General features: G+C 36.0%; 2 protein-coding genes across 3 annotated transcripts in view; one reads left to right on the top strand and one right to left on the bottom strand.

Annotated features, from left to right (window-relative positions):
* The window catches only part of LOC135223504 (prenylcysteine oxidase 1-like), a 46,831-nt gene extending 40,429 nt beyond the window's left edge, over positions 1-6,402 (top strand). For both annotated transcript variants that reach the window (XM_064261948.1, XM_064261947.1), the window contains exon 6: positions 490-6,402. In XM_064261948.1, the coding sequence (XP_064118018.1) occupies positions 490-1,152 (663 nt within the window). In that variant the 3' untranslated portion in view covers positions 1,153-6,402. The remainder of the gene's footprint in view (positions 1-489) is intronic.
* Positions 6,367-27,166, bottom strand: part of LOC135223506 (uncharacterized) — a 28,522-nt gene continuing 7,722 nt past the window's right edge. Inside the window, 13 exon segments of the mRNA XM_064261949.1 lie at positions 6,367-7,273; positions 10,933-11,067; positions 11,303-11,414; positions 12,414-12,541; positions 12,711-12,841; positions 13,190-13,463; positions 14,380-14,528; positions 14,717-14,921; positions 15,293-15,337; positions 16,628-16,720; positions 17,390-17,575; positions 17,799-18,206; positions 20,731-20,912. Coding sequence (XP_064118019.1) covers positions 7,130-7,273; positions 10,933-11,067; positions 11,303-11,414; positions 12,414-12,541; positions 12,711-12,841; positions 13,190-13,463; positions 14,380-14,528; positions 14,717-14,921; positions 15,293-15,337; positions 16,628-16,720; positions 17,390-17,575; positions 17,799-18,206; positions 20,731-20,912 — 2,192 coding nt within the window. The 3' untranslated portion in view covers positions 6,367-7,129.

Genomic DNA, 27,166 nt, shown 5'->3' with positions numbered 1-27,166 from the left:
CTGAATAGTACATTTTAGATGAAATATTCTAATTGGTTTTATTAAAGTATGAATGCAGTTGTATGGGGGTTTATAAAAGAGGCTTTACTTTATTGTGGCACATTTTATAACTGAGGTAATACTGTGAAAATGTTATTCAGACCAACTTGATTTGTTAGGCATTTTTACGTTTAGAAGAAATTTTTTGTGTTTAGATCTGAGAAATTAAAAGAGATGCAGCTGTAGCTGTCTTTTTTTTGTTTTTTTTTCTCATGCAACATTGCAATCTCATGCAACAAGGCAAGCTATGACGAATGACACAAGAACTTACTTTTAAAATATAAGAAAATGAAGTCATTAAAATGCATGAAGTAGTACAGACTAGCTATAACAGCATTTCATATTGTATACATCTCAAAATTTAATTGATGTCAGTTTTGCTGAAATGTTAGTTTTGATTATGTATTCAGTATAATGGTAAGAAGTTTGTTAATGAAATGTCTTTTACAGGTTGCTTCTGTTGATTCTGAGATGCCATTTAAGCATCTTTTTGTGGAAGGCAATTCAGCAGCTATACCTGAAGTGGAAGAACAAATTTCCCAACCTCAAGATTATGACATTGTAATTATTGCTACGCCACTCACTGAAGATAAGAGCAACATCAAGTTTACAAACTTCACTGAGGAGCTAAAATTCCCAGGACGGTATGAAAGAATTGTCTGCACAATGGTGCAAGGTAAGTTGGTGCCAGAAACTTTGAAATTTACTGATGATGATCCCCTCGATGAGATTTTGGTCACCAATCCGCGATTGATCTTTAATTCCTTTGGAAAGCAGTTTCCAGTTGATCTAGAGGATTGCTCCGAAAATTTACCTGATGTTTGGAAGATATTTTCACCCAATCCATTGCCTGAAGAACAGTTAAACATTTTCTTTAAAGAACGTAATTCTACGCACGTTATTGACTGGCTAGCATACCCACATTATGAATCAGATCAAGAAATGGCTAAATTTGTTCTCACTCCTGGGATGTATCATGTTAATGCTATTGAATGGGCAGGAAGTGCGATGGAGATGGAAATTATTGGAGCCAAAAATGTAGCCTTATTAGCTTATAAATACTGGAAGAAAGACCCTAATGCTGGGAGGAAGACTATTAAAGATGAATTGTAAGGGCCTGAACATACTATTAGACTGAAGTGAATGCTCTTGTCTTTTAAAAGTTCCACTAATTGTTCTTGTTGCACTTATCAAAACTCCAGTCACTTGCGGTGGAGCTTTTTATCAACTGTTGTTCAATGTAGGGGTTAAACTAATTTTTTTACTTATGAAAATTTATGTGGTATTTAGCGAACATAAGTTCAAAATTCCAGAAGTCATCTGTGATATTTTAACTGGAAATCGTCCAATCTGCACTTCTTAATAGTTGCACACAGTTGCTGATATTTCAGTTTATTAAGTCTGGACTTGACCTGTGATATATCTTGACATCTTTATGTATATACAGGTAATTTATATTACGTTGAATATGGAGAAAAATATTTTTTTAAATTCCGATGTTATGTTAAGCGTTAAATTGTTTTATTGGTGTGTTAAATGCCATAAGTTTTGTTTATGTGTTAAGTGTGTTTATTAGTATGGTCTGTCTTTTTTTTATTATGATCCTGTTTGATTATGAACAACGAAGTATGACTATGCAAAGTAAACAAAGAACTCTTACAGTTAAAAATTTTAAAGTAATTAAAAAAATGTTTATAAATTACTCATAGATTTTTAAAGTTATTGTTTGTGAGACTGTTGTAGTTTTTTTTTAAAAAGCTGTAGTGATATTATTTGTAGTTGGGCTGTTTACATAGTCTAGTAGTCATAGATTTGTATAATGGACTATACGTATAGCCATGCTCATAAGTGACGCTATATGACTGCATAGGATTTGTTCAGAATTTACTAACTGACAACTAATGCTACATATTTATCTATTTCATAAAATAAGGCCATAGTATGTTTCATAAAATAAATTATAATATATACAAAATTATCAGAAAATTTCAGTTACTGTAGTTACATGTAGCCAAATTTTGTAAAAACAGTAACTAAACATTTTCAAAACTTTTCATTCACTCAGTGTTGATGGGTTCGAAAAAAATGTCTTTATTAAATCTATGTTCAAATGTGAAAATGATAAAAAAATTTAAAGTTATCATTACATTACGTTATGTAATTGGTTGAAATACCTCTAAAAAAGTACAGTACATGAATATTACTGTAGTTAAAATGCATCCACCCTTGTCCACAAATGGGCATGTCCTATGTTACGCAACCTAGGTTTTGTTCTTAAGCCTTAATGTGTTAGTTTTCTTTATTGGTTAAAAATAAATTACACTTAACATTCACAGCTCTGTAATAACAATTATTGACAGGAAAGCATATGAAGTTATCTACTTCTTGTTACACATCAGGTTACCTTATGAATCAATTATACATCAAAATCAAACAGAAGGACTTTTAAGAAAATAACTTTCTTATTCAGTTTAAAAACTGTGGTGTATTAGCCTTAACAATATGTATTACCAACAACAAAATTATAACTTGTCTGTCTTATATAAATAAATATATAATTGAATAGTCATCATATTTTGCTCTAAAAGAACAGATAATCTCTTAAAATGAACTCTATAGTAATCTAGATTGCATCTCAGAAGCCGATCATTACTGCTGTATACAGACAGTTTGAACATAGCCTAAAACTTGATAATTCATAGGAAACTTGACAGTTCGGTTTTGAAAATCTTGTTATAATTGTTGAGGCTATTAGAGCTATCATCTTGCTGTAGAAATAGTTATGATGACTGCTTCAAGTAGCAAGTTGTGCATGCTGGGATCGACAGCACTGCCAACTTTGTCATACTGTGCTTTGAGCTAAGCAATGCAAAAAAAGAGATTTTGGATGATACAAACAATCATGTGGCATCAATTTTGAGCATGGCTACACAATATTTTTTCTATTAGGTTTGGGTTGATCCAAAGTTTAAACTATTTATAGTTGTTTTTTCCTCTCAATTTTTGTTGCACAGTATACTGGCAACTTACATGAATATTTCTTTAGTAGATATTGCATTTCGTGGGTGTGTATAGTATTGTATTTTTTCCAAAGGTTTACTATATTTGATTATGATGTATACCCTAAACTGGTGGTTCATTTGTGTTTTTGTAGTGTATGTAAATTTAATAATTATTTTTGTGTACTGCACAAACATACAAGCCACAAAAGGTTAAAGTTTTAACCATTGTTAAAGTTCTTTACATTTTGAAATGTTACATTTAATTATGTGCATTCAATTATCATTTTTTGCTCACCTTATTAGATTTGACACATTGTTAGGAACATTCTTTATCTATATAATATTTGTTCATATGTGGAGCAAACCTTTGTCTTAACATAGGGATAAATTCTCTAGTCCCTGCTGGAATCTGGTTGAAAATGACACAAGGAATTAGTGGCAATGGTAGTCCGCCAATGGGGGAGTAGGAGGAAGCAGCATGACCTGCCTTACCCCCACTTTATTTTGTTTTTGTGTGATTTCTGTGTGATACTGTGTGCTGTGTGTGTGTGCTTCATACATTTACTGAAATGCAAACCCATGAAGCTAAGCCTCCCAGGTTTTAGAGACGATGCACTGGGGCTGGTAATAACCCTTGTTCTTGTTACTTGTCTTCTTCAGATAGAGACCCCCATTCCACTTGTAGTAGGTGCAGAGCTAACATTTACAGCATAAGTAATTCATTTTTCAGTGTTGTCTTTGGCCACCTGAGCAATGGAAGAGATTTGATAATAGGAAGTACTATAAGAGGAAGCCAATGCTGCCTCCCTTGGTGGGAGACATTCCAATTTCTTATTGTTCCACCTCTTCTTTACCAAAATCTCCTCTTACTGCTGCTGCTTCCTCTCATGAAGATTATTCTCCCTTTCATTCTTTTGATTTCATTTTTCGAGGATTCGAGGAGGGTTTCGGGAGATCTTGTAAATTGATGTCGTTGCAGGGAGAAGGCAGGCCCCCTCTTCTACAGTCATTTCAAGGGAAGATACACAGAAGATATCTGAGTGTTGGGCATCATTAGGTCTATCAGGGGTACCAACCCTTTCTGGCCTTCTGTCTCACTGCATGTTGTCTCGCTTCTTGTTGACATCCGCCATGACAGCTTCCAGATCTCGGTTTCAGTGACATTATCTCAACATACAACAGCTCTCCCCATGTCTGTTTCCAGAGCTGCAGTCTCCGTGATGGCATCTGATCTATCAACGACTCTCCCAGGACCTTACTTTGTGCTGTATCCTTCCATGCTGTGTCCGTAGACTTCCTTCTCTGAGCCATCTATGTCTGCTCACTCAACTCTCATTGACAGAGTAGGTGTTTCTTAAGAAGTATGGCTGTGTCAAGCTACCAATATCCAAGGAGAGACGTCACAGATCTCCTGCCTCATCTGTCTTCACCTTCTTCATCTTCTGTTCCACCTATTCATGTCAGATGTTAGAGGAAGAAAAATTTCATCAACCCTCCTAGCAAGAAGCGTCACAGGTAATCTGTGGGCCTAGCGACAGAGATGTCAGGTTATCTTAGAAGATCATCCACAGCTGTGTATCAAGGAGTATGGGCAGTCTACTGTGAAAGATTTCATCATCGGGGTTTCTCTCCTGTTGAAACTGTTCTATTCAACAAGTAGTGGACTCATGTTTCTACGTAGGGATAAACTACTATAAGTTTCAGCCATCAAGGGTACAGAGCTACTCTAGGATTGGTTCTACATTTAAAGGATGTGGACCTCTCTTCATTGTCAAAATTTTCTATGCTTCTCAAGAGTTTTGAGCAGTCCTGTTCCCCAAGATATCTCAAACCTCATAATTGGGATATCTTACTATGGTGCTTAGCAGTCTCACTTATCCTCTGTATGAACCCTTATGGTGCTCAACAGAGGAATTTAATCCTCAAAACATTTTTCTTACTGGCCTTGGCTTCATCAAAGAGAGTCGGTGAATTACATGAACTCTGTTTTAACGTTAAACATACAAGGGGTTGGGGATCTGTAGCCCTTGAAGTTATCACAGAATTCTTAGCCAAGACTCATAATCTCACTATTCAGAGGACAGACTTGGGGATTTTGTTGTTGACAACCCAGATGAATTATATTTATGCCTCGTCAGGGCACTGCATAGCTATCTAAAACGGACTTGGCACCTCAGACCTGATTGCTGCCGAAGACTGATTGTTAACACAGGCCAGAACAAGAAAGAAGTGTCCAAGAATACTATCTCCTTTTGGTTACGTGAAGTGATCAGACTAGCTTATAGTTCTGTTTCACATTCAGATGCTAATACAGTGCATGCAAGAGTGCATGTTAGGAGTCTAGGCCCTACCATTGCTTTCAAGAACTTGTTGGTTCACATCCTTCTATCTGCCGGACATTGTAGCTCACCCAGTGCTCCTGGAGGGACAGTTTGTATCTTACCTAAAATGTTGGATATGAAAGTGAGAGAGAATGAGATTACTGGTCTCCTTCCTTTCACTTTCTTTTTCTCCTCTACCAGCAGGCAGTAGAGAATAATATGGTGGAACTGGTTAGGCACAGGTGAGCGAGCTTCCATTCTATATGGTAGAGGTTTGTTCCTACTCAATACAAGGTGAGAGAGGAACTGGTAATAAACATGATTGGTGGCTAACAAAAGTTTGTCATCTCCAACAGATTTTGCCATCCTCAAGAGACATTGTAGTTAAGTATTTACATTGTCTATTAGCCCAGATGTCTGGCAGTTCAGTAGACTTGTGCTCTACAGATCAGAGGCATATGACTCCTTCCTATGTCCAGGAAGTGAGCCCAGTGGGCCAAACCTCTAGTCAGTTCTAAGGCCGCCTTATCCTCCCTCTGAGAGTAGTTATTGACATGTCTGATTACTTCACAATGACAAATTAAATTTTATTTTTCATAGCGAAAACCTTTGGTCTTAATATACGTATATGGCCCACCTCAAGCCGTCCCTCATTCTTTCTTGGGTTGCATGGAAAATGGTATTAATGCATGGTGGGGGTAAGGGAGGTTGCACTGCTTCCTCCTACTCCCCTATTGGCTGACTGCCATTGCCACCAATTCCTTGTGTTATTTTTAACCGGACTCCTCCGTTATGACAAAATTTATTTGCTATAAAAAATGCTAATCAAGTTCATACAAATTTTAACGAGACACTTACGTTATGTTTAGACAAGGATTGTTAATTATGAAAAATACATATTAATTTCATACAAATTCCTTGTACAAGTAAGTGTTTTTTGCTCACAGATATGCTGTTATTGCCACTAAACAGTTTATAGTTAGGTATGAGAAAAAAAGACAATGTTCTCATATACAAATATATTTGAGATAAGTAAACAATGTGTGATTGTATATTACATAATGAAAATAAGTTAACCTTTCCCTTATCAAGGATTTGTATTTACAAATTATACACTTTTCTTGCTGGAGAAATAAGTATATATTACAAATAATCTATAAATTCTCCTGCTTCATTAATATAGGCTTTAGTACAGTATTTAGAAAACACTGGATGCATTGTTATTTTTCGATGTTATCTCGTCAAGACGGTCCATAAAACTATTTCCTAACAATATTGGTTCTCTATAAATGATATAGGTTTGAACAATATATATTATTTTAGCAAAATTCAAAGTTTTTGGTGACATTTACACCAAAAGTAAAGAATTGCTATTAAAACTAACTACCATCAGCCATGATTCACATATTGTTACCTGGCTTAATCTGCTGCTTTTAAAATTATGTTCGGTTGAAAATATAACAATGTATATAATACTTACATTATACTAGGAATGATTTTTATATTTAGCTTAAATGACTTGGCATTTTAGTGTTAAAATTCTGTACATATGGTGACCAAGTGAGGCAACTAGAAAAAAATTTTGTGCATGAGTATAGCTTTCACACAATACACATGATTCTCATATACAGTATTAGCAATATAAAAGTGAAGTCACTTGGAAAATGCTGTGTGGTGCTTCTCCGAGGGACACTAGGAAAAATCCCAGCAAAGATGATCGTTCCGCTTTAGATTTGTTCAAGCCAAAGACTTCTGTGGTCCTTGTGTTCAGAGTGACCATTTCTTGAGTGCTGAATTGCCATGCTTGTTCCAGTCCTCTCTAGTAATTTTGGACTGGGTGAATGCTGGGGATTCGGCTAGAACGCAGGCTCCAATGTAAGCAGCGTGATAACGATAGGGAGAAGCATGAACCTGGAAAATATAGATGGCAGTTTTGTTAGTTATAATTAATACAGTAGTTAGAGGAATAAAATATAATTGCTAATAATACAGTAATTGCTAAATAACCTATTGGAAGGTTAGACGCACTTTTGAATGTTGAACTGAAGCTTATTAAACATGACAAAATGATTGTAAATATACAAAATATTGCTCCTGAGAAAAAGTATAGAAAAGTCAATTTGTATGACGAGACATCACTGAACCAATAAATGCTATTAACGTTCTCTGAAGCATTAATTTTCATATTTATTTAGCTTTTTAATCTGTTTACTTCTGCACTGGCTTGACGTAACAACTGTGAAAAGCAAGGTAGTTTAATCAAATTTGCAATAATCAAATTTACAATAAGTAGTTCTCTAGTGAACTATAGTTAGTACGTATATACCTTAAAGGATTTTAGAGCTAAAAGTCAGTTTATACACTATTCCAAAACTTCCACTGCATATTAATTATACAGGGTTTAACACAAGTCTATGCAAATAAAAAGAAAATTTTGAGCAGGAAAGGTTCAATAAACATGTGCACTTTAAGGCTTCGTTTGTCTGTGAAGAGAACGAGGCAAGTGAACTGATAGTCTTTTAATTATGATTCTTATTCTTGCAAGTAATCTAATTTAAATGATTACCAAATAGTGGTAATGTATGCTTTACATAACAAGTAAGTAGTGTACATGTTGCTAAGCCACGTTCATGTATGACTGTTGAACTTTAGTGCACTCTGTCCTGCCACCTCATCACGGAATTGTTGAACTAGGAATCGTGACTACTTTAGATGGAGAGGGAGAGATTTTTAAAAATACATTTGAAATCTTTGATAGGTGTGATGATGAAGGTATAGAGAGCAAGCAATTTCTCTCATCACAGTAACTACGAGAGAAGTAGTAACCTAATTTCAACTATCCATTAGATGCATCTTTGACTGATCTATCTGTGTAAAACCTTGTGGAGAGATAGGAATGGATCCAAAAGCTTGAGCAATGACAGTAACATTGTCAAGATATATGGCCACAAGTGAGAATGGACCAAAAGATGAAGCTTAAGTCTTCCTTGGTTCCTGAAGGTAAGACACAATAGCCATCAATTAATGTAAAAAGATCAATTGTAGTGATGACCAAAAGCAGAAGCTTCCACTTGGGCACTTTCGAGCAAATGGCAGGATCAGCTGGGTTGTTGGCCTCTGGAAATCTGCTACAAAGAGATTTTACTTCCTCATAGTTAACATCAAAATTTTCCAGTACGTATTAGCATGTGTGCAGAATTTGGAAATCTTCACTGCTGGTCTGAAGTTTACAGAGGTTGCCTGCTTCTGTCAGAACCTCTCTGCTGCCACTGTCTCAACTGGCTCTAGGTGGTTATAACATTAACCAATGGCAGGTTCAATTAGGCTGCTGGTCTCTGGAACTGCTACCAAGTCCCCGCTGACACCAGAAAAATTTTGCTTCCTCATGACTAGCATAAACATTTTCAGTCAGTAAGAGTGAAGGATTTGAAAATTTTTATTTACTGGGCTGAAGGATTTGGAAATTTTCATTTATTGGCCTGAAGAGTAAACAAAGGTTACTACTACGCCTATCAGAACCTTTTGGTTGCTACCAGTGTTCACTGACTGGCTCTAGGTTGTGGTGTGATAATGTTGACTATTGCCTCGGAAGTTTAAAATCTCAATTAGTATCTTGGCAGACCTCTATCAAAAGTGATTATTGTCATGGATGCCACTTAAAAGTACCATGAAAGACAGCATTATTGAGCAAGAAGCAGGAGCCATGACCATCTTACTTGGATGGATTTGCTATTCCAGATGGATGGACAAAAGGGACAAGGTTGTTGAGATCTTCACTAGATCTGTGGGTGGAGGGGGAGCAAGTTTTTTGAGGACATTGTAAGACTTTGGAGCAGAGCTGTCAAAACATCAGGATAATACAAATTCCCAGACCTACAGAAGCAAATGATAATGCTTTAAAGTGCTGTGTGGTAATTCCACTAAGCTGTTGAATGCACCAATTAAAAGGGCTGGATGACAATTCACCAGACTACTAGGGGTTGTTATTTCAAATGGCCAAGACATCAAGCTGGAAACCATCTGTCATTTACTAAACTGAGCCACCCAAAAAATTCTTCTTGACAGTAAGAACTACATATCAGCCTCTCCATAGCATCATCAGTAATCACAAGGCTGATGCCTTCTGCATTAGTTGCAGATCTTGCATGATATTTAGTGCCTGAATACCTGGATGACTGGTTCTTTTACTGTTAAGAAACTTGAGGACAATATTAACAAGATCCTCCATCTCTGCATTCATTGGCCATGAACAATAGGAAGATTAAGTCTTGTATTGTAAACAGCATATGATAACAAGCTATATGAAAAGAAGGCAGAAGAAATTTATGAAAAGTAAAAGGCAGAAAACAAAGCAGTTGCAGTCCAATGAGACTATAAAGAACCCTTAGTAAGCCCATAATTCCAATTGAGGCAAAATGTTAGCTTTACTTCCTGTTAAAGTTAGTGTGTGCTACCAAAGTAATGATTATTTTTCATAAAGTGCTACTAATGCAATGATTATTTTTCACACAATTTTGCATCCATGCAAGGGTACTGGCCTTCTAAAAATCTACATTTATATGCTTTTCAAAATGGTGAGCATAGTACAGAAGTTCCTAATATAATTGTAATAATTTTGCACCTATTTAATCTGATGATAATAATTTAAATAAAAAGCTGAAATCATGTATAAGCAGCTTTCTTGTATTTGTTTGTTCTTATCTAAAATCAAAAGGTTACATACATACTTGTAACTGCTACTTTTTGTGGAAAGTTTGATTTTACAATGTGTCACAGTTAGGAAAATATGAAATAGTGTAATCACTGACAAAATTTTCCTAAAAATCAGATTTCTAGGAAGTTTAAAATTACCAGTACAAGTAACTGAAATTGTTTAATTATATTTTTGTGCAAAATAAATTGAAAAGTACTGACACTGTTTTTCAGTCCCTACTTGATACCCAACACTGATTTTTTTTTTTATGAAACATATTTGATCTTCCAGTACCTGCAGTATTACATTACCTTAAAGCCTCGAGATATATATTTTTTTTTAGTTTAGATGTTACAAAAGCCTCAAGATATATATATTTTTTTGTTTTGTTTAGATATTACAAACTAGAATTTCTAAAACATTTAGTCACACGTATCCTGCCACAACTGAGAGTACTGACTACTGTTCAAAATAAGCAGGGCCAACTTTTCCAGTTCTATCCATCATGACAAAGTAATATCATAGAAAAGTAATACTATATAAAAATAGTAAAGACTTTTTTCAACATACATACTGGTAAAAAATTATTTCCTATATGTACTAAATTTCTTAATAACGAAAACTCAACTCTTCACTGCAATAGGTTTAGCCTTTGTTTTTGTTAAAAAAAATCCATGAATAATTATTATCAGTACAATTCTTTTCTTATAAACATTATTTTGCTATGCAAAAATGTTTTGAATTTAATTATGCAAAAGGCTTCCACATGTGTCTCAAGATGTAAAGCATTAATTGGAAAATAGCTATTCCTAATAATATACATGTCTGAAGACATATAATGCCTCTCTCCCTAGGAAAGATATGAAGAGAACTTTACCTTTGGTCTAATAGCAGGAGGGGTGAGATTGTCAATTTCTGTGGTTAGTCTCTCTACAAGTCCTGGAAGCTGGGTTACTCCACCAGCCAAAAATATACTGCGACTCATCTCCTTACGTATATCCATGCTGCATTCCTGCAATTTAGGAGAGTATTTTTGAATTCTTAAGCTACTGTGCAATTTACATGATCCTGAAAATGTGTGAATGTACTTGCTACTAAATTTCAGCATATGGTACAGAATTAAATGCTAATTGTGAATAAAATATCCTTATCAACCCAGAATATTTAACCATTGTATAGATCCAGAACAGTTACCAGACCATTTACATTAAACTCAATATATCTGAGGTTTGGACTAGGGTGCTTACCATTATAGCCTTGTGTACTAGTTTATGTATACCAGGATGATCAAGTCCCCAAGCATCTGGATTGAAAAGACCCTCTGTTGCTTGGAAACGACCAAAGTCTAGGGATATACACCTGAAAAAAAAGTTTTTCAAAGTTATTACTTATAACAGTACAATACTAATGTAATCCCATCACCACAAAGGTAGATTAGGGTACTGCAATGTATAAGATAGGCAGGATAGGGTGTTTTCAATGGGAAAATGTGAAAATGTAGATACATATATTACAAAGTGATAGAATTCCTCACCTATATTTCCCTAATATTTCTATCATTTATTTATAAAAGATTTTAGTAGGGTTTGCATATTGATACAGTACCCCATGAACTAAACAGAAGCTTCAAGAGTTCAGCCTTCTGATAAGTAACAAAATCTAAGATGCAACCAAGACCCTATGGTTTAGCTTCCACTTAAATATTCAAGATATCCCATACCTAAAAGTGTATCATACCATTTCTAGGCTAAACAATACTAAACATGTATTTTAAAGTTGGTAGTTAACAGCAGAAGGGATCATGTCTAAAAAGGTAGCACACCACAAACTGCCATAACAATGAAGCTCATACAAAAGCATGTTCATCTGAAGGGTTACTGTACACAGTATTTTGTTCGTTTATTTATGTAAATGAATACAAATTCTCTATGAGAATCTTATGGAAATTATTCAATGATTCTCTATGCAATAAAATGCAAATATAATAGGACTTCACTCAAGATAACTAAATTCTGACTAGTGTCTTGAAAATAACAAAATACTCATATGCTGTAATGTTATTCAAATTCATCTACAGTAGTTTGCTATTCAAGTATTTAATAGAAAGTAAATACTAGTGCAATTAAAAAAATTTATGAGGTATCTGTATGTCTGGATTGCATTAAGATCAAAAGAGAGGGTCAAACCAAATTGCAGTATTGGAATGCAGCAACAGAATAGTATAACTTAGTCTTTTAAATCAAGAGTTAATCCTCACGCATACTGCCGATTTGTTTGTTATCCTTATCTCTTTCACATGAAGTATATTAGGGATTCAACTTTAATTTTTTTAGTGAAAACATATTGCAGTGAACTTACTCATAAGGGCTATCTTTCTGGAAGTACTCCGCCAGGGAAACTCCTTTTTCGTAATTGTCTGGGTTATTGGTACAGCGAGCCTTCTCTGTGTTGTAATGGTGAGCACAATAACAAATATTTTCCAGGACCTGAAGAAGTGAATATTTTTATTATGCAATTGTGCAACATCAATGAAAACCATTCTTACCATTTTGTTTCTACATGTCATGTAGATTTATTAAAGTTAATAATATACCAAACTGCATATGATAAAAGATGGATTACTTAAATTAAAGATTTATAGATGTCAATTCTTACTTGTCTGATGATGTAACTCTCAACTTCATTGATAAGAGAGACATTCCTCTGGTACAAGAACTGTCTGAGATGATCAAGGATTCTGTAACCTCCATAAGGTACTCGAGATACTCCTCCATCTACGATGTAACCTGAAAAGTTCAACACACTAAATAACATATATATTGCCTTTTCAACTGAAGGGGGTTTGAATATATTGCAGATTAAATTATTAGTCTAGCAGACTTATCAAAAGCAAAATTTTCCGTTGCTGAATAACCACTGGTTCCATGCAACGTAAAAGGTTCATACAAACAAACAAACAAACAAAGGAAAATTTTATAAGGTTAACTGAATGAAGGAGCACTGAGTATATGTATATGGTTACATGCTTTTTGATGAACATGAAAAACACTGTATTGGATAACTGTATCTTCAGATTTTCTGCTTGACATTTATTAGTGAAAGGTACTTTGATCAAAATGGTTAATGTCACTTACCATCAATAACAGGAACAATATCCAGTCTGTCTCCAATGTCGACTACAATACCAGAAGTAGCATTGTATGCATAGAGTGCCAAAATGGATTGATGGGTAAGGTTGACTGACTTAACACCATACTTATCAAACAGAAGCCTGAGAAGTTCTGCTTGGGTGTTGGGATTCAGTACTCTTGGAACAGAAAGTTGAACATTGTAGTTTTTGGGATCCACTTTAAGGTCGGCAAAGGCTTTCTGCAGGAGACTTGAGACCGCACTCAGGTCTACAGAGTACTGCAAAACAAAGAGCCAAGTGTACTTTCAAGAACATTTCAACCCATTTACAATACATATTATAAAGACTGTTCAAAATTATTCTTGCCTGTCATTTGCTCACAAAAATTCTTTTGGTCATAATTGGCAAACTGGTATCTACACAATGCAGATGGAATAAGAGAGAGATTTTGTTTCCTGATAATGCATAAACAAATCCTTTTGTACACACTTTCTATAAAGGAAACAGTAAGGGAATCCACAAGATCTTTCCTGATGATATTTATGTTAAAGAATAATAGGTGTCTCACCCTTACATTTTCAGATTCTTGTACAACACTACGTATTGTATCTCATCCCATGAGACTAACACAATTTGGGCATATTAGTCGGTAGCATGATGAACAGTTTAGTAACAAATACGTACATATTGTATTTTTGAAGTAAAAGGAAAATTCTACTGTGAAAGATACCATGTAACTTCACGGCAGTATCTGAAAGAGGTTACCTAATAAGCGAATGTTTACATTGTATAGAAAATGGCACGTAATGTGGAGATCTCTTGATTTTTCTTATGATGATCCTATACTATTCTTGAGTGAATTAACATCAGATTAACCACTGGAAATACTTTGCTTTATTATTGTTGAAAGTTACTGATAAACATGAATATTAAGATAGTTTTCAGTGCAAGTTGTAGGTTGGTGAATAGCCAGTCAATTACATCTGTGATGTGTAAGCGCTGACAGTGTCCAACGGACATGCTTTCTTTTGACGTCACAGGCGAGTCTCATTGTACGCTCATTTGGTGTCGGAGACAAACATCTTGCCAATTTGCAAGCCATCCTCTGTGGGGCTTATGATAAATGTCTGTCTGCCAGACTCTGCTGGTATGCAAATGCACTCTGAGGGGCACTGTTAGTTAGTGTGGGCTTACCTTTGAAATTTTGTGCGAGGGTCTAACGGGGAAAGAAACTGAGGAAACAGATCGTACATCTGGTGAGAGGGCATCAAAGCCCCAGATCTGACGTCTGGTTTCTCTTTCTGTTGCCACCACTGATGGGAAGAAAACTTGTGGAAGGGTGGCTGAAAGAAGAAGAAAGATTGTGTGAGACTGGAGATTACGACATTTTATTGCCAAACTAAACATCCATTTTTTCACCAAGGAAAAATGATAAACTAAAGAAAAAGCGCTTCATTAAATGAAAACACACACATTATAATAACAGGGTGCCAAAAATAAGTACAGTGCATTTTATCCTTATAAAACCTACCTTGTGATGCCAGGACACCAGCTCTGACTGAACAGGAACCCAAATCTATGATAAGTGTATCTCTAAGCATTGTAGGATTTGTAGGTATGGGCCAAGGTTGGACATACTGACTTGCAAAGTCCTCTACCGTATGGGTTTCCAGAGCACGTCGCCATCTCTCTGCCTCCTGCTTTGAACTGCATCTCACGACCACATAATGGCCCTTCTGCAGTGAACAAAACTTTCATGAGTATTGAGTACTGTACTGGGAATTACATGGATCCCACCACTCATCATAACATACATTCAACAGGGAACAGTTTCATATCAGACAGATTAGTAAGAACATGTCTATGGTCAATGGGACTGTCAAAAGTTTCAGTAAATATTCCTTCAACATATTAATTTGACAATAATATGAATTACATTTTACACTCATGAAAGAAACCATCATACCCAGATGCAGACATACATAACTGTTCTATAAAACAATTAGGATTAGAACAAAAAAAATATGAAATTTAAAAAATAGAGAAAGTACTGGATAGTAAGGAATAAAAATATGACAGAGAGCAACAGACCCCAAAGTAAACTTACCCCATCATCAATGCCGATCATGGCCCCAGCTTTAGAGTCCCTGCTCTGTGGCCACCAAGACAAAGAAGACGAGATTGGTTAGTAAAGTGAATAAGCGGACACTTTAAATGACAACTGAGGCAGTTGCACAACAAACACGACACGTTTTTACATAAACAAGAGACATGTTTCAGAAAGAGAGAATTCAAACAATAACAAGTTGCATGTATAAGATCCACTAATTAAGATGAGCTTTAATAGGAATTTATTTTCATTCAATTTATCAACTTTAGCAGATAGTTTTGCAGAAGAGAAATTTTTGCAGAAATGCAGGTACCTAATTTAAATGCTTATGAAATTACAATAGTCATGCGAACTATTTTCAGAAATGTTTCCAAAATTGTCTGGCACTTGCTCAAGAACTGAAATTTCTTGTGCATAGTAGAAAGCTTTTGGGATAAATGATATTATTCAAATGGATAAACAATGTAGAAAAGTGCAAATACATGCAACATCACAGAAATAATGGTATGTGATGGAAAAACATTAAGAATAACAGACAGTCATGCCTGAAGCGCTACTGTACTACAATACTGTATAGAGATGGCAAGAGGAGCTGGCTACATGATCATGAAAATGATTGGAGGTTCATGAAAATAAGTTGCATTACACTAATCACTGTATCTACAAAATTACAAAGTACAGTACACACAATAAAGTACATAAATGCTTGACTATTAGGTGGTATTTTTAGATATGCTGCTGTAATACTTGGACAGCTTATAATTCTATGTTTTCTAGCCTTAATCTGTTTTCATTTGATGTGTAAGGTTCAGTGTTTAGTGTGGAAGGTGATGAATACTTTAAGAGGGGTATCCTAGTTAATCATATAATCCATACTTGGCATGGACACTCATTATATTGTAAAAATCTGTAATAAAAAAATACAACCAGAGAGTTGGAGAGGAAACTTAGCTACTGTGAATGAAAATGAAGAAGGAAAATCCAAATGTTCCACAAAACTGGACCCAGTGAAGTTGAGACAGTAAGGACACAAACACAGAAGTACTTCCTTATCTACAACACTTATTCTACATGAAATTTCTTCTAAGAAAGAGCACCACAATAAGAAAAACAACCCTGCAATATTTCTTACCCCACATAAATACTCTACATTCCATGAACAACCAAAATATTTCCTTTAAAATATCTATGCAGGGTTCAGTGCAAGGAAAACTATGGCCAAACAGCACTAAGCACTCAATAATGAAATCTGCGCACTAATCAGGAGTCATTCTACACTACAAAGGAAGATTACCAACCAAGTAAACTTACTGTTACTTTAAATAAACTCACCCCATCATCAACGCCGACCATGCTAGGTTCCATGCACTCCACTTTACCACCCATAAGGGTCATCTTCATACTGGCTTTGTCTGCTTGTGGGTTCTGGTAATGGGGAAAGAACACAATTAGGCTCCAAAAGAATTTTTCCTTCTTGGTACAAAGAGTAACTGTTAACATAAGTGAAAAATCTAACCCTAAACCATAAAACCTTCATCTCATGAATTCGTACTTATTCATGAAGATGAAAACTTTGAAATCATTCATACTCAGCATGTTCTTTGTCACTTGAATGTAGTACTGTATAAACTTGAGAGAAATTTCTGAAGTAGTCTATTCACTGATAATGTTCACAATACTGTAATTGAAAGTATATTCAGAGCCAAAGTGAGATTTTACATGAATTCCTGGTATCAGTATACGGTTCAAATATAGAATATGCATTTACTATTTTCATTTACACTACAGTTTAATGCAAATTATGCTCATAAATTAATGGTGCCAAAGTAACATAATACCACATATGTTAATTTTCAATATTAAATCTATGTTCAATGCATTTGTCAAATTAATGTTTCTTTGTCAAACTATTTTTCTTGGGCTTATTTAGTAAATGCGCACTACTGTTTAAAGATTAGTGGTGTCTAACTGCAAAAAAATTGTGTCGAAAACCACCAATGTCATAGCATAAAAATTTTGTACATTAAGAAAAGTAACGTTAACTGACTGGAGTGATTTGGTAAGGATAATTAATTTTACTTTAATTTTTTTTACCTGATAATAATAAAGAACACCATCTTTTGCCACAAAGTAACGTCTCTTCCAAGCATTCCAAAAGGTGGCTTTCTTTCTTCCGGAAGGAAGTTTCTCCAGGTACCCTTCAATGTTGATATAAGTTGTACCTTGACTATGGTGCTTAGGAGCATCTGGTACATAATACAGACGCTTCAGTAGAGATCGCTGAAAGGAAAATAGGAGTTACTTACATTTTTAAAGAAATCAAATGCCTAATCATTATGTACATTACAAAAATCAACAAACATATCTTTCAATGGTTTCAATTCCAATTTTCTTGAAGATTCAATTTTTCTCATATCCCTTTAGACTGCCCAAGCAGCAGGAGCTTGTGCCACTTGAGGGGGAGTTCAATTTAATAGCATTCTTATTTCACTTAAACACTTACTGGATTCCATCCTGTGGTTGAGGGAGGTTTGCTCATCAACTCTCTAAGTTCCTCATCCACCTTTTTGAACTGACTGTAGATGGGTTCAACTGGCTCATCAGGATCGACAGGCCTACTGTTCTCGATGTTTGAACTGTGGAGATTCTCTACTGAACCGTTTGCAGAACTGAGGCTGTTTGTGCTGCTTGTCTTTTCTATAGAGCTGGCTACAGAGGAGTTTGAGATGGAAGATTTGCGGCTGAGATTCCCATTCGTGGTGCCGTTGCCGTTGGTCTCTGCTCTGTTGTTGTTGGTTTTGCCAGTCTCAAACTGGTTTCGTAGGGCTTTAACAGACGGCAGGAACTTTTTGACTTTGGAAGGACTTGTTAGGGTATCATTACCACTGGAAGTCCAGTTCTTAATATCGACCTGAAAATAAACATTCTAATTTAAAGAAATCTGTACTATTTCGTACAAGTTTATTTATAAAAAACAACAGCTGTAATGCAGACTTTTCATTATACAAAAATAAACTAAAAATGCTAAGACAAAATACCTCATTAGCATAAGAATCTGTTTTATATAAAATTAATTCTTAATCTATCGATATATTTATACTCTTACAGTACATGGAAACACTTTCTAAGATGCAAGTGTCTACCCATGTGTACTAGGAATATTTTAGCAGTGGTTATGTAAAACTATTTAATAATAATGATAATCATGATTATGACCAGTTATACTTGAAAATTACCAGTAATTACATAAATGTACAGTTATTTCATAACATCAACTAGGATGTAATCTTGCTTAACAACTGAAGCAAGCAAATTTTGCAAGGAATATAAAAAAAAAAAACAGCAAAAAAACACAAGCACTGCAGTGTTGCAAATGGGATTCATTATCATCCACAGCAGTGCTCCTCTTGTACCAAATATATTCAAGAAGTCATCTTAGTATGGGTGTTACAGCTGCATCTTATTAAGATTCACCTCTTGCAACATGACAGTTACATTAACCTACCAATTCCGGCTTTGCAAGAGGAGAAAACAAAAACTTGCACAAACTAAGTCTCAAAGATTACTAAGCAGGAGATCTCCTGCCAAAAATAGTTTAATGTAAATTACCCTCATGAAAATTAAAACGACAAATTTTCAACAAACATTAGACAGGTTTGACAGTGCATAATCTTTTTAAAAATGTGCTTGTTAAATTTACTATTTACATGAGGAACTCGAAAAAATATAAGAAACTAATATCAGAGCAGTTGGAGATCTGTTTCCATGGAGAATTCACTCCTTGTGACTTGGTCTTAGCCAAGTCGTCCTCCCACAACAGGAGATAAGTGAAGATTAAATCCACTTTCCCTGCCCACACTAGCCTGCTTGAATCGGGTAAGAAATGTTACCCCTGAGCATTTTTCATTGGTAAAAACAAACAAAGTCTATTTATTCGTCTAACTGCTCACAATGTCTCATTTGTTAGAGAGCTGTTCTAACTTCACTATGACAAGTATGTAAACCTAAACCCAAACCACTTTTTTTCCACTTTGCTGTAACATATGGAGGGCAAAACGTGAAGAAAGTTACCCATATCTTTATCATTCTGCAGAGGGCAAGATCTTTGATTTTTAAGACAGCCATTGGAAACTTGAACATTTTTTTAAGATGTAGGACTATGAAAAAAAATGTTGACAATAAAACCCAACAGAAGTGGTATTTATAATCGACATTTCCATGTTCAGCCCACATACAATCATCCCACACATGTGGTCAGACTACTTCTTCACCTCATATTCCAAAACAATTTACAGTTAACATACTGCTAAACACAACAGCTTCTTGCATATGCTTGTACAATACCTTGCTTGGAAGAATTTAAAGAAATTCATGCAATGCGTCGTTCTCCTCCTACAAGTCTGACTGTATATGTACTATTGTATTCACATGGTGTTTACTGATTAGAGTAAACTCTTTCTTTCAAAATACTGAAGGCTCTCATTGGTAGCACTAATTCATTCTTATAAAAAAAATTAACAGGTACAATGTCAAAATAATATGTATCCCCCCACCCCCCAACAACCCCCAAAATCCAGTTACCCCTTAAGATCAGGAATTCCTCCTCCACACAGGTAGCCTTGTGACACTTGTCCAGCAGCCACCTATTCTTAAGGTGCGTTCACACGGTCGAACAATGTCCGAAGGACAAACATTGTTACCATATCATAGGCGAAGCAGGATGACGTCATATGCGTTAAAACGATGGAAGTAGATCTGGCAATAAACAGTGATACCAGATGAGGTTGTATACCACTGTTTTTACGCTGCTCACAAGGCAAAGACCGGCAGACAATTGTTAATTGGTAATAACGTTTGTCCGTCGGACATTGTTCGACCGTATGAACGCACCTATACATTTAAACCTGGGTATCTGTTATACTCTTGGAATTATAAAGTTCAGTGTCGGTTTTTCTCTCTCTCAATTGCCAAACTTTAGAGTTCTACACCTGCTTCCGTTTCTTCTGACTTACAACTAAGTTTCATGGTCTAAATTTCAGTTCTACCGCCTTCGTCTTTGTTATTTCTCATAATTTCTTAACACCGCTCCTAGCAGTTTTTGCTCGTCAAGAAAGGGTTGGATGAGGGCATTTTGGTGCCCGTCTCAGTGGCCTTTGCTTAAAAAAAAAATACACAAACACATATGTAAGCGATAATTTGCCCTCTTTCCAGAACACACCTGGGCAGCTTAGAATTTACTTCGCCGTAACCCAAACCCGATTACTACACAGGGATTATTTAAATATACAAACTCGCACACAAACAAAGGGGGCGGCCATCCCACACTCTCACCCACTCAGAAGCAAAATAAACATCGGATAAACTCTACAAAACATTCTTGCATCAGTAATCGAAATATCCAGTCTCTCAACTGGCAAAGAACAGATCTCCGTTACCTTATTGGCCGAGGTCATCATGTTTCTCTGTCTCTGCCTGACTGTCTCGGGGTAGACTTCAACGCAGCGGTCCTGCTGCAGTCTGGTATCGTCCTCCCCTCTCTTCTGGGACTTGCTGTTACTGTCCTGTTGTTGATTCTCCTCCTTGTCCTGGTCCACTGGTGGGCCCGGAGATGGAGTGTCTGCAAAAATTTAAATATCATGTACGTACTGCAATAGGAAGCAAAGCTACTAAATTTTACTGTAAATACATCAACTATTCCTAAGGTTTATGAAACATTTAGAAAGGTAATCGTCGCACTATTGATCAAACAACACAAGGAGAAAATGGTGCAAACCAACTCAAGTATTCACGGCGGCCAAAAATACATTAGCCTACATTTAGGCTATCTTGCATTAACTTTGGTTATCTGACCATACATGTCAGTCTGCCATAAATGTCCCAAAATTATGCACATCCTCCTTTAGTTTGCTTGCGTACCCGTAAATAAATCATAATATAAGAATTATAACAAAAACCTTATTTCAAAATTTACAGCTCATTCTCCAAGTGGACTAATAAAATAACACAAGAACACTGATGGCAACACTACAATTAACATGGAACAAATCTGTTAAGTGCGTGTAGTTTACAAAACCACATTTCCAGGTGTACATGCTGGGTGTAAATAGTATTATGAACAATGTTAATAAAATGTTGATATCTACGTAATTCCCTCGGTCGTGATTTATTCAGAGTATTGTCTATGGATTTTATGTAGTACCCAGTTGGATGTCGGGAATTGACAAGTTTGCATATCAATCACCCGTTTCATGTTTACCAGCAACGGGCGACTCTACACAGGATACACCAGTGATGCAATCATGTCTTTTTATCATCCTGTGATCTTGCCATTTACACCTCTCCGATATTCACTCGCTTATCATTCTATTTTTAAAAAAAAACTTTATCAGAAAGAGAAACCGCACAGGCTATCTTTTCATTAATCATAAAAATAATCTCTTGAACGAGCGGTAACGGAACTTGACAAAAGGGCTAGTACTATAACTGGTTCAAGGCCAAAGGCTTAGTTTTCCGCACAAAGCTATCAATATTTGGCTGCGAATATTTCATAGCAGTAGCCATGCACGTACAGTATATTCACATTTATAAAATAAGCACATGCTGTTGCTTCAAAGAATTGTTCATTAACTTCTTCACTCGACATAAAATGAAAAATAAGAATTTTACTTTAATATATAGAAAAAAAAACTCCAGTTTATCACGATATGACCTTATAAACAATTCCCACAAACTGAACATACACAGCTACACACTAATACCTTTCATCAGTATTTTGCTGGTGAATTTGAATCTTAGTATCATGGTTGTGGTACACAATGCAATATATCCGACAAAAAATTCGGCCTATGTCACTCGGCATGGATTGGATTAGACCTATATCCGAACACTGAACAAGAATGCAAGCTGTGACGTATAGCAAGCAATTTGCTTGCAATATAGTCTGCCGTGACAATACTGCCTGTATGCGGCGTAACAGCACTGCCTGTATCTGCTGTAACATAGCACTGGCATTCGTTCATGACTCTCTCCCTTTTCCCTGACGCTATCATGATGTGATATGACATTAACCGCAAAAATCGGGCGGGAGGAAGAAGGGGTGTTGGGGGGAGAAGGGGGGGAGGAGCCCAGGGATATTCGCTGGAAACTCCAGGGGTTGCTGGGGAAGGAAATGGTGCGAAAGGTCCAGTTAGTTTGTTTGTTCATTCATTTTCCATGACTGCTCATGCTTTATGGGAATAGCGCTGTATACATAGTTACTGTTTACCGTAAACCGAAATGCGTTGTAAATAATTAGGCGCTGAAGTAAATTCGTAAATAAATAAGTTATAAAATTAAAGTGTTCAATAAGACTGCATACAGAACGGCAACTGTTACCCTCTCAAATAAGTATTATTGTTTGGTAGAGTAACATGATAACGTTACACCGATAAGCAAACCAGCTAGTAGAATACAAACGGTAATATATGCATGTAATATATTATATCATGAAAACAAACAGGGCAGTGAAGAAGCGAATTCGTGCATCTACTATTTTACAAACACATCCGTGGTATGAATATCGATGGAAATCGCCGACCCCGCCCAACAGAAGGTAAACGAAATGTCAAGACGGCGAAGGAATACAAAAACGTCACCTGGTACCTAGTACTACTTGGGGGAACAACGGCCACCGGAAGTTATTACTTTTTTTTTATTGAAAATCAAAGGGCAAATATAAACCAACTTTATATATATATAAAGAGGGCCAGCAACCACGCAACAAAATACTGGTAGTAGTTCGTATTTGTTTGTGGAAACGACTGCTCACATTCTCCATACTTAGTTGAACATTTTACACAACATATAATACCCATTGTAAACTGACAATGGCCCCGCACATGACGCAGCCCTGAAACATGAATCGGATATGCGTCACAAGCCTTAAGGGCCAAACAACGGTGGGGAACAGCGTCTTGAATAACAACGACGTCACTGGCTCTGGTATGATCTCGTTCGAACCAAAGTCTAGAGAGGTTCGAACCACCTCGTTCGACTGCAACAACAAGCTACGAATTCTTTGTTGTTTTAAAGTTCACTCTGAAAGGGAGTTAGTGGCTGCTGTCACCATAACGCCGGTTTAGAGTGTAACCCTCAATGTTACGATGGGAAATCTTGAATCGGTAATGAAATTCGTCTGATTATTTTTTCTTAACCAAATGTAGGATTGCCAAACATTTTCTCTCGCCTGGAAATGACGACTACATTAGTGCTTCACAAAGAAGTGCTCCACTTCTTTTTAAACCCAATTTAACTTGATCAAGCCAAACGAAGCTGAATAGAAATGGGAAAAGATAGAAAAAAAGAAGCTTACCAACCTTATTAAATCAGAATGACCTTTAACGATACACTTACGAATGCGAAACACTGTTCGGACCATGGTCTAAGAACACGATTCGGACTACCTTCAAGGATCGCACCGACTAACACATGATTTCACAAGTCTTATTAAGTTTCGTTTCAAAATGTATGACTACACATTTTCACGGTTATACAATCCTGACCTTCGCATATTTCTGCGCTTGATTTCGTAATGACCTTTTTTGACCTGAATTTGGCGGAATAAAAGCTTGTTTCTCTTACAATTGCTAATATTGAGTCATAATCCGCCTAGGTGAAAGCTGCATGGGACCAGCCAGCCACGTCTTACTTTATATATATATATATATATATATATATATATATATATATATATATATATATATATATGAAGAGAGAGAGAGAGAGAGAGATGAGAGAGAGAGAGAGAGAGAGAGAGAGAGAGAGACCAGAATAACATATGATTGCAAGCAACTCGATATATATATATATATATATATCTAATAAAAGGAGCCCATAAAAAACACCAACCAAAATAGAGAAAAGTACTATATTTCAGAGACTGCTGTCTCCCTCTTCAGGTAGATGAATGAGAAAAGTTTACAGAAAAGGTGGTATTTATACCAAGAGGTCCATCCACAAACAAGCCATTTAAGTCACCCCCGCTGATAATCTTCCTCTAATCTTCTTAAGGGTTGGTTGAAAGAAGACGTTGTCGATCGTGTCCGAAATCCATCCTCCTTTTGAGATGTTCATTACCTGCCTCTCTTTTATTAGGAAGGCCGATTCCATCATTTGACTCTTGTACCGGCAGTTGCTGCTATAAATTACACGTGACAAATTCCAGTTTATTCTATGGTTATGTTCATTTATATGGTTGAAAATAGCCGAGTTCTGTTGTCCATACCTAACTGACCGTTTGTGTTGTATTAATCTCTGGGGAAGGGATTACCTGTAAATCCGATGTAAGATTGGTCACAGTCCTGGCATGGGATTTCGTATACCCCAGAGTCCTTTGGAGATGTCTTTTGTTGGACGTTAATCAGGGATTTGGCTAAGGTGTTTGGGTAAGTAAATACAAAAGGGTTCGATTTCCGAGGGGGTTGGTTATTCTCTTAATCGTGTCCAGGTGGGGAATTATTATTTTATTGTTGGGTGTATCTCTGGTCTTGTCTTTAGGGGGTCGGTAGAAAATTACGTTAGGCTTTTGTGAATTGCTTTCTCAATTATATGGTCAGGATATTTTAAAGACGAAAGTTGCTTGCGAATTAGTTCAAATCTCTTTTTCCAGGAATTCTGGGGAACAAATTCGTAAGGCTCTTAAGAACAAGTTACTAGCTACACCTATTTTGATAGAAATGTCATGATAGCTGAAGTAGTGAATGTATGAAAGTGAGAACGTTGGTTTTCTGTATATGGTAAATTTGTATTCTGTCGTATCTCTGATTATTAAAACATCAAGAAAAGGAATTTTGTTGTCTGTTTCCCATTCAACTTTAAATTTGATGCTGGGCACTAATGTGTTTAATTTCGAGAGGAATTCATTGAAATTGCCCCACCTATTATCCCAAAATGTTAGGATATCATCCACGTATCTCATCCACAGCATGTTTTGGGTTTTATTGCATTTATTACTGTAGTTTCAAAGTATTCATTCCATGTACAGATTGGCTAGAACAGGACTTAAAGGACTACCCATACTACACCCGAATTTTTGCTTGTAGAATGATTCCCCGAATGAAAATACGTTATTAGATGCACATAATTCAACTAGCTTTATTATTTTGTCAAGCGCCAATGGAAATGAGCTGAATAGGGGGATAATTTTACCCTTAAAAACTGAAGAACGTCCTGTACTGGTACTTTAGTGAACAGGGAATCTACATCAAGGCTTAAAAGTTTTATGTTGTGAAGTGGTATATGTGCTTCTCTGAATTTGTGACAAAAATCTTCCGAATGTTTAATGTGACTGGGAGAAAAAGTGCCTAAAAAAGGGGAAAGGAGGCCAGCTAACCATTTAGAAATTTTGTAATTGAAAGCACCGGCACATGAAACGATGGGTCTGAATGGAAGATTGTCTTTGTGAGTTTTGGGAAGGCCATAAAAATACTGTAAATCAACATTTAGTTTTAAATTTAGGCTTATCCTTTGCCCTCATGCCAGACCGCAAAAACAACCTAGACTTCATAGTGGCTTTTGATAAATTCATATCTGACAAAAACTACAACCGTGAAGAGATATGTTTAAAAGGAGTGTTACTAAATGCTTTAACTGACTTACATAGAAATATCCTGTTCCCCGCAGATTCATGATAGCCATCCACTCGCTAAAAAAGTTAGATGTTATAATAAGTAGATCCGACAAAGACGGCAAAATCGTAATAATGGACAAAGACTTCTACCTTGACAAAATCAACCAGCTCCTTAGCGACACAAACACTACGAAAAACTGACGAAAAATTCCCTCCCCAAAACGTTCCCACAGAATTTTTTCGGAAAGTAAGATTAATTGGCAAAGACAAAAAGAGTATTGAACTATTAGAGAAATTTAAAGTAATTAATCCTAAATTACCCTATTTTTTTTGTATGGCCTCCCAAAACTCACAAAAGACAATCTTCCATTCAGACCCATCGTTTCATGTGCCGGTGCTTTCAATTACAAAATTTCTAAATGGTTAGCTGGCCTCCTTTCCCCTTTTTTAGGCACTTTTTCTCCCAGTCACATTAAACATTCGGAAGATTTTTGTCACAAATTCAGAGAAGCACATATACCACTTCACAACATAAAACTTTTAAGCCTTGATGTAGATTCCCCTGTTCACTAAAGTACCAGTACAGGACGTTCTTCAGTTTTTAAGGGTAAAATTATCCCCCTATTCAGATCATTTCCATTGGCGCTTGACAAAATAATAAAGCTAGTTGAATTATGTGCATCTAATAACGTATTTTCATTCGGGGAATCATTCTACAAGCAAAAATTCGGGTGTAGTATGGGTAGTCCTTTAAGTCCTGTTCTAGCCAATCTGTACATGGAATACTTTGAAACTACAGTAATAAATGCAATAAAACCCAAAAACATGCTGTGGATGAGATACGTGGATGATATCCTAACATTTTGGGATAATAGGTGGGGCAATTTCAATGAATTCCTCTCGAAATTAAAACACATTAGTGCCCAGCATCAATTTAAAGTTGAATGGGAAACAGACAACAAAATTCCTTTTCTTGATGTTTTAATAATCAGAGATACGACAGAATACAAATTTACCATATACAGAAAACCAACGTTCTCACTTTCATACATTCACTACTTCAGCTATCATGACATTTCTATCAAAATAGGTGTAGCTAGTAACTTGTTCTTAAGAGCCTTACGAATTTGTTCCCCAGAATTCCTGGAAAAAGAATTTGAACTAATTCGCAAGCAACTTTTCGTCTTTAAAATATCCTGACCATATAATTGAGAAAGCAATTCACAAAGCTAACGTAATTTTCTACCGACCCTACTAAAGACAAG

This window comes from Macrobrachium nipponense, chromosome 10, assembly GCF_015104395.2.
Source record: "Macrobrachium nipponense isolate FS-2020 chromosome 10, ASM1510439v2, whole genome shotgun sequence".
Classification (NCBI taxonomy): domain Eukaryota; kingdom Metazoa; phylum Arthropoda; class Malacostraca; order Decapoda; family Palaemonidae; genus Macrobrachium; species Macrobrachium nipponense.
This window is presented reverse-complemented; position numbering and strand designations above follow the sequence as displayed.